The sequence below is a fragment of the Poecilia latipinna genome, unplaced genomic scaffold, assembly GCF_001443285.1.
Source record: "Poecilia latipinna isolate Pla-1442-1.1 unplaced genomic scaffold, P_latipinna-1.0 Scaffold1876, whole genome shotgun sequence".
NCBI lineage: Eukaryota > Metazoa > Chordata > Actinopteri > Cyprinodontiformes > Poeciliidae > Poecilia > Poecilia latipinna.
The window spans coordinates 8,900-17,955 of NW_015114492.1; the positions used below are offsets into that span (position 1 = coordinate 8,900).

General features: G+C 35.8%; 1 protein-coding gene across 1 annotated transcript in view; it reads left to right on the plus strand.

Annotated features, from left to right (window-relative positions):
- The first annotated feature begins 1,689 nt into the window (after positions 1 to 1,689).
- LOC106934868 (B-cell receptor CD22-like) overlaps positions 1,690 to 9,056 on the plus strand; it is a 12,305-nt gene continuing 4,938 nt past the window's right edge. Inside the window, exons 1-9 of the mRNA XM_015015010.1 lie at positions 1,690 to 1,974; positions 4,215 to 4,568; positions 4,685 to 4,909; positions 5,662 to 5,928; positions 6,315 to 6,569; positions 6,650 to 6,907; positions 6,991 to 7,251; positions 7,409 to 7,487; positions 8,569 to 8,629. Of these exons, the coding sequence (XP_014870496.1) occupies positions 1,893 to 1,974; positions 4,215 to 4,568; positions 4,685 to 4,909; positions 5,662 to 5,928; positions 6,315 to 6,569; positions 6,650 to 6,907; positions 6,991 to 7,251; positions 7,409 to 7,487; positions 8,569 to 8,629 (1,842 nt within the window). The 5' untranslated portion in view covers positions 1,690 to 1,892. The remainder of the gene's footprint in view (positions 1,975 to 4,214; positions 4,569 to 4,684; positions 4,910 to 5,661; positions 5,929 to 6,314; positions 6,570 to 6,649; positions 6,908 to 6,990; positions 7,252 to 7,408; positions 7,488 to 8,568; positions 8,630 to 9,056) is intronic.

The window sequence follows — 9,056 nt, forward strand, 5'->3', positions numbered from 1 at the left end:
TTAATTCAGATATGTAAAAATGTAATTTTGACTAGTCATATTTACATTCAACATATTTTGAATAGTAATTACGGATGTCGGACCCTTCAAATAAACCTGGTGACGTCATGTAAGATATTTTGAAAGGCACTTTGATTTGTCAGAATGTCTTTAATTTTTCTTACTAGTCAGAATATGGATGTAGATATCTTTAAATACCACGTATAAAATGAAGTTGTGTCTAAAACCCGTCCTTAGATATCTGTAGTCACATTCCAGATAGTCAGAGGAAACTGATTACATGTTAAAACTGCCTGCCATATCCGTGGCTGGTCGGATCTGAGGATCTGTGGGGGCAGAGATAGGAACCATCATTTCTAACATTTGTTTACTGTGTTTTCTCTTCAGCTTGGATTTTCCAGTGGTGTTTTTTCCTCCTTGCTGGTGGCATCCGGTGCTGTCTGAGGCATTACATTCTCTGTCTGTATAGCGCCCTCTATGGCACTGGAGGAATCCTGTTTCCTGTGTGACTTGTGCTTTTCAATCGGGGTGTTCCACCTTTTTATGCAACCATTTAAGCTGGTTTATAATTCACGTTAAATAAACTTTGTAAGGATGGAACCCTGACTCTTGTCTTTTTAAGTGAAATAATTTACACAAGAGCCGTTATTGAGAGCCGCTGTAGTAAAGGGAACCGATTAGAAATAACAACCATTTAAAATATATATTTTTATCGTTAAGAGATAAAAAAAAAACATGCCACTTTCATTCCACTTCAGAATCATGTTCTGCTTTATGTTGAGTCATGAACAGTATAACAAGGTTCAGTAGAAGATGATTGCAGTACAGAATATGACCGGGAGAGGGCAGTAGCCCACCAGAATGAGGATCTATGTGACCAATGAAAGAAGAGTATTTCTCAACAGAGCATGCTAAACTGTAGCAACGGCAACAATGGCTGAGTGGGAGAACAGAGTGATATTTGTTTCCCAGCCAGATTAAATTATATTTAAATAAAATTAATATGAAGTCAGTGAGTAAGGGACATTAATATCTGCTACATCGTTTTTCCTCACACTTTTCTCAAACTGCATCATTATTAGAAATATTGGTATCAGAACAGAAACGTCACATCTGACGTTTCTCCCTGCCTTCTTACGCTCTTCTTACTACCGTCTATCAGGGGTGTCAAACTCCAGTCCTCAAGGGCCGCTGTCCTACAGTGTTTAGATGTGCCACAGGTAAAAAACAGTGGAATGAAGCAGCTTAATTACCTCCTCCCTGTGTAGATCGGTTCTCCTGAGCCTTGCTAATGACCTAATTATTCTTTTCAGGTGTGGTGCAGCAGAGGCACATCAAAAAGTGGCAGGACAGCGGCCCTTGAGGACTGGAGTTTGACACCCCTGGTACTTCTTTGCGTTTCAAGTCAACCAAACTTTTATCCACATCAAATCAGAGCAAAACAATTTCAGCTGGATGCTGATTTATCCAAAATGTTTTTCTGTTGAACCATTTTTTATTTTCTATTTTCAACTTCTCAATGATAAGATTTCAGCTTTTAAAATCCTACAAATGTTTGATCACATAAACAATGATTTTTGACAAATCCATTTATACAATTAATAAAAAAAAAAAACATTGTCCTTTAACTATAAAAACAGAACCTAAGACATTTCTTGTTTCTCTACATCAGAGTTGAATTACACAGCAGAATATTTTAAAGTCTTCCCGTTTTTCTACAACCTATCTACTACCATCATGTGTCGCCATTAGCCGCTCACACACAGATGAGAAGAGGAAGGAAACTGAGCTCATTCTAAACAACTTCTTCATCTCATTTGCATAAGGTTCTGGGGGAAAATAACTTCCTGTTACTTTGTTCTGCAGACTAAAGTTGAGTCTCTGCCATTTTTATGTCATATAAAGAGATGAAAGCAGCAGCTATGAGTTTCTCAGCAGCGATCCGTGGAGTTATTGTCCTTCTGATGGCAGCAGGTAAAGAGCAGGAAACTTTATTTCACACTTCAAACATTTTGATTTCAGATTTTATGAAGTAAGAAAAAAAATCTGAATTTAAAGCAAAATGATTCAGTGGGAAAAAAATGTATTGATTACAATATATTTATGGATGTTTGTGTTGTAATGTTAAGAATAAATAAAGGTCATGAATAATCTGCATAGACCTTTTTGAAATATTTAAAAAGTCCTGACAGATTTTTATATAGTTTTTCCAAAAATAGATTTTTTGCGTGTCAGTCGTCTTTGCTAATATTTAATAAGCTCTGACTGGACGGATAATTAAAGACAAATACTTTTAAAATTCACTGCAAGAGCTTCCTCTAAGTGTTTCACGTCTTAGATTAGATCTTTGTCATGTTGCAATGAGCATAATGAAGAAATGACTGATGAAAACTTTTTCAGCTAAAATGATTAATTTTGTTCAATTCTTTTAGGAAAAGTTAATATTTTTAAAACTTTTCCAACACGTGAAGTTTCATTTATAAATAAGTATTACATGTATATCCATTGTAAATAAGAAATAATCTTAGACAAATAAAGAAATTGGGAGAATCTGTTCTGTGTTTTTGTGACCTTTTGGTCAGACTAAGATCATTTTAGAACNTGATACNGAAATGNCTTCNCTTTTGTACTTTTGCAAAAACTTGCAAGGATTTCCGACTAAATCATGATGAAAGTTTAAATCCAGGAAACAAAGCAGGATGATGTGATAATGTGCATAGCGGCAAACACATTTACACTGAACATCCTAATCAAAATGCAGAGCAAATGAAAGAACAAACTCCTCAGTTCACACAGACAGACAGAAATAAGTCGTCTGGTTTTCTTCAGTGCAGAAGAGGAACTTTTACTGTGAGGGAAGTGTTAGAAAAATGTGTAAATGAGGCATATGAAAACACAGTTTACAAGAAAAACATTTATAAAAAACACACCAGTAAATAAATCTAAACAGTGACAGAATGACAGCAGCCTGTTTCTTCACAGCTGCTGTAAACTCAGCCAGGATCTTAGTGGAAAGAGTTCACTGTAAACTGGGCTTTAATGTTGGACCAGCTCAAATTAATTTGAAGGTAATCTGATAAATCTGACTGCCATTCAGATTGTTGTTGGATCAATAAAATATTATTGAATATTAAATCCTGAACAGCTAATAAAGCTTGTTTCAGTGTTGACTTGTTGAGCCTGGATTAACCTGACAGTCACTTTGTGGTCAGATGGTGACAGAAAACAGCAACAAGAGACTCATCATGTGGAAACATCGTCTGCAGCTCCAAACACAGAAGGACTGACTTTAAATCATCCTAGGAGACTTTCTTCAGCTTTACATTGATGCATCTATAATAATGATAGTTATAATAATAATAATGATAAAACTGCTGTTATTATTCCTAACCACATGACTGATACCAGAGCCAGTCTGAGGCTCAGCAAACTAGAGGCCAAAACATAAACAATGGATCTAAAATTGTTTATTGAGGTTAAGAATCACCATTAAGACGTTTTATACTTTTAACATTGTTGAATTAACCAATTTAAAATTGTGCACCATTTAACTTAAGATTTAAAAAAAAAAATTACAAGGAGTTATAATCTGAGGTTTGAAGTTTAATCCATTTTTTATCTTTGAGTTCAGTTTGTTCACAAATCATCTCATTAATTAATAATCAATAATCTCATTGCTTTTATATTCAGCTAATTAAACTCAACTCTCTCTCCCAGATTCCACAAAATTTCTATTGAATCCTGTTAATGATGATGTTAATAGGAAGAATGATCGCAAATTTAATTCTGCTTAAGGCCCATAAAACTTTGGACTGTGGATGATTTTTTTATGCACTGATGATATTACAATATATTGATATATTGATTGTTCATCATAGATTGTACAGTCGTTGTTTTTACAATATTAACAGTTTTCTAGTTTTCTAAGAATCAGCAACAAGTTGAAAGGTGTAGAAAGAGTCGACTTGTGAATTCACAAACATCCACTGTTAGTTCATAAACTTTGATTACTGATTTTAACTTTGTGTGGAAACTCAAGAGCATATAAATGTTTTATGTTTGCAGCCTTTGTAGACGAGACCCCAGATTCTTCAAATGTTAAAAGATTTTAGCAGACAGATTATTATAATTTTGAAAATGTATTTAAGATTCATAAAAATATGTTTACATAAACAGTTTACTTAAGGTTTATTTAATGTCTGTTTTTCTTCCAAATGTTTGTGGTCAGAATGGCTGGGGTGTGAGTTATAGTCCTTCCATTTGTGCCCTAAAAGGATCAACGGTGGAAATGAGCTGCAACTATACTTACCCAGTCATATATGAAAACGTACGGATTGTTATAGAGAAAACATTATGGTTTACAAAAGAGAGTAATGGAAATTATGAGGATCTGAAAGACGACAGAGATTATTCAGGTCGTGTGGAATATCAATGTACAGAAAAATCCTGCAGTCTGAAAATCTCTAATGTGAGACAAGCTGACTCAAAAGAGTACAAGTTCAGGTTCACAACAAACCATCCAGATGGAAAATACACTGGTTCACCTGGAGTCTCTTTATCTGTCACAGGTAAAAGTTACTATTTAAGTCAGTTGGTTTTAAGATGTTACAAATATTACAGTTTAACCTCTAAATAAATCTACTGTTTTATTTTCATAAAATTATGATGTTTTTTGTCCACATAGATCCACAGCTCCAGGTGAAGGTAAACAGGTTAGACGATCCAACCAGGATCCAGCTGACATGTCACACTGACTGTCAGCTGCCTCGTCCAGTTTCCTACGTCTGGTTGGAGGATGAAACACCAATCACAACAGAGAATAAAAATGTGTTCCTGTCCTCATTTAACACCACACACAGATATCAATGTGCCATAAAAGGACGTGAGGATGTTCCATCTCCTGCAGTGTGTAAGTTTGCATCTCTGCACTTCTCTGATGGAAATATTTAAAGTAAAAATATTAATTCACCTGGCAGGTTTAGATCTAAAAATATTTCAATTCAACCAAGAAATTTGTTATAGTTACTGATTTGACATGCATCTCTCAAAAGTTCAAAACATTGTAAATTTTTGTGATTTCTGATTGGAGAGAAAATAAAAGCATCTGCTTTAATCTACAAAAATGTCAGATCAAAATCAATTTCCACTTCAGCGAGGTTACAGCAATAAAACCCTTCACACATCTCCACTAAATAATTGATTATTTATCTCTGGTAATAAGTTGCAGATCTTTGAGGTTGGAGAGCCTCTTTCCCATCACCCTAATCTGTTGCTCTTTCCACATATTTTCCATCAGATTCCCATATCAGCCTGACATCACAGTGATTTGCTTTTTCATTATTTTGCAATGTTACAGTCACATCTCAAATTGTGTTACAATAATCTCTTTCCTCAAAATGCTGCACATAAATATCTCATTACAATGAATAATGTGTAAAAAAGCTTTTGAGACTTTAGAAAAAATAAAAATCCTGAAATTAAGAAACCAAGAAATGACATTAACACAAGTCCTCACAGTTGTTGCTAAATTTTGAATGTGATGCCAAAAGTTTAATACATTTATCTCTACATTGTTGTAAATTTATTTATATTTGGGATTCTGAGTTTTAAGTTGCAACGTCATGAGCTTCATCTAAATTATTATTCTCATGTTTTCTCCAGATGCTCCTCGGACCACCGTTCTGTCAGTGACGCCCTCAGAAACTGTTGAAGGCTCTTCAGTGACTCTGACCTGCAGCAGTGATGCTAATCCAGCAGCTAAATACGACATTTACAGGGTGAATGAAGGTCAACATGGTCAACTTCTCAGAACAGAAATACAATCAGTCTTCAGCTCCATCCAGGTCTCTGATACTGGGAGGTATTACTGTACAGCTGGAAATGACCTGGGAAGCCAAACGTCTCCAAGTATCGATATTAATGTGAAATGTGAGTAAAATACAATGTAGAACTACTGCTGATATAATCTGATTGAATGGGAAAACTCCTGTGGATGTAATTCTCCCAGGCTGAATAATCATCAGAAAGTCATGACAGGAAGTTGAAAATGTTTTTAAAACTTGAACTTTAAGTAAAACCTCTGAAGTGTGGCACTCAGATTTTCCTGTCTGATTTTTGAATTTTCATCTTTAGAACAAAAACTTGAGTGTTTGAAGGTTAGACAGTAAAGCAGAGTTTTTTTGTTTTGTTTTGTTTTGGTTTCATTTACTGGGTAACCAGTTCAGAAAATTAGCCGTAGACTTTTAATATATCCTGTATTATAGTGTGAAACATACAAATCCAACTTCAGGCTTTCATTTTGTTTCCTCACTCAGACGGTCCAAAGAGCTGCTCTGTGTCGGTGAACCCCTCTGGATCAGTAGAGGAGGGAAACCCAGTGAGTCTGACCTGCAGCAGTGATGCTAACCCAGCAGCTAGCTACACCTGGTACAAGGAGAATAAAATCATTCTGACTGGATCGAAGGTTTATCATGTCGCTGTCGGCTCTGAGGACAGAGGAAACTACGTTTGCAAGGCTCAGAACCAGCATGGAGAACGTAACTCTTCATCTCTGTTTCTAGATGTTCTCTGTAAGTTTTCATTTTTCTATATCAGGAAGTATTTCCATTTCATTCATGCTTAGTAAATGTCTACTTATTGTTTTTGTCAGATGCCCCAAAGGTTCCCTCTGTGTCCATAAGTCCTTCTGGTGACATCATGGAGGGAAACTCAGTGACTCTGACCTGCAGCAGTGATGCTAACCCAGCAGCTAACTACACCTGGTACAGGGGAAAAGACAAAAAACCCATGAAATCAAATAAAAATCTCATCTTCAACTCCATCAATTCAAATGATTCTGGGCAATATTACTGTACAGCCACAAACACGAAGGGACAAAATAACTCAAGAGTCAATGTTGACGTTAAATGTAAGCAGTAGCACATTAAAGAATGTCTTCCACTTATTAACTTTATATTCTGGCATTATTATAAATAACATCCTCCCTCGCAGATGCTCCCAGATCTCCTTCAGTGTCACTGAGTCCTTCTGGTGACATCATGAAGGGCAGCTCAGTGACTCTGACATGTAGCAGTGATGCTAACCCAGCAGCTAACTACAGCTGGTACAAAGAGGGAGAAAAGGCACCAAAAGCTTCAGAAAAAAGCTTCACTATCACCAACATACAAAATGAACACAATGGGAACTATTACTGTAAAGTCCAGAACAAGATAGGATGGCATAACGCCACTGTAACTGTGAATGTTGTGGCAGGTAAACGTTTCTCATTTAAATCATCAAATGACCTTTATGCTAGGCATAGTTAGTGTGCAAACTGTGGGATAAACAGAGGAAAAACCAGAGTAGAATTTTATTTTGTTGAATCACTAAAAATTTCAACTTGGTTTTACTAAATGTGTTTTCTTTTCAGTGTCATTAATGTATATACTCATTGGAACTATTCCTTCTATTTTGCTGATCATGATATTCCTCCTTGTCTTAATATCGAGGTAAATTAACCTTTTTTTTAACTTCATATTTCTTACATCTAAAGTGTCCATAAAATGTATTCACCCTTCTGGTTGTTTTAACCTTTTTAACGTTTGCACAAATCAATCATGATCAAGAAAATTTGGCTTTTTCACAAATAAAATAAAACAAAAACCTTAAATGTCAAAGTGAAAACTGATTTCTAGAAAGTAATGACAATAAATTAAAAACATGGAACATAAAATGCAATTGTGTAAATATTCATCCTGTTAAAGTGGCAGATTTAATTCAACCGAGGTCCGGTCAATTGGGGCTAGCAGCCTCACAATGAAACATACAAATCCAAATCCACAATGAGTGACTGTGTCTCGAATGAAGACAAAAGAACACTTCAATAAATTATTGGAAAGTATCAGTCAGGAGATGGATACAAAAAAAATCTGAGCCACTGAACATCCCCTGGAATTTAATTAAATGTCAGGATTGATGTGGTTGTGGTGAGGAGAGGACGCTGAGACCCAGGTTGTGATTAAGATGAAGGATTTAATGGTGAAGAAGCTCAAACAGTCCAAAAACAGACGGCACGGCACAGAAGTTAGCACGCAGCTAAATACCGGTAGCACTGACAACAAAGACTGACACGATGAGCTAATGCCAGCACAGGACTTCACAGTTCAACTGTGCGGGCAGACTAACAAAGACGACGTGGACGTACGTTACACAAACTTAGACAAGGACCCGACAAAGAACACAGACAACAGGTGGGACTAAATACACACAGGGTTAATCAAGGGAACGAGACACACCTTGGAACAATCAACGGGGAAGACGCAGAGACAGAGACACAGGGAGCAAACTGAAGACAAAAAACTCTAAAAATAAATACACAGAAACACGATCCTGACATTAAATCCATTTTTTTTTTAAAAAAAGGAAGGTATTTGACATAGTCAAAAATAAATTTTGTTGATCATGATTTATTTGTAAAAGTAATAAGAGTAAAACATCAAAGGGGGTGAATACTTTTTTTATAGGCACTGTTGCCATGCGGTCATTTTTAGGAACAATTAATGACCACTAACTATTTTTTCTAATAAGTAGAAAGTGGAGAACATCAACACCACCGCCTAAGCCTGGAGGAAACCCCAACAACATTGAGCAGGTCAGATGGGAAATAAGAGGCTGATTTTCTTTTTTTACACATCCCGACTTCTGTTAACAACGTGTAAAAAGTTAGCAAGTTTTGAGTTTAGCTAGGAGCAAAGCATCCGGGCTGGTGGGGTCAGTAATAATAAATATGTCATGGAAATAAAATGCCATTTAGTCAGTGGCTCTTGGTTTTCTTTAAGAGATTAGTGCCATCAACATTATATCTTGGTAAATATGTTTCTAATTGTACTTCTCTAATTAAAATCCCCCCAAATGTTGGAAACAAAACAAATCAACATGTAGAAAGACATTAAAATAAACAAGTCTGTGAACCCTCACGCAGTCTTAGCAGCAAATGTCAGTCAGACAGCAGGGAAGGTTGATCCATCAGACCGTCAGTTCCTGAAACTACAAAAAAAAAAAAAAAAAAAAAAAAAAAA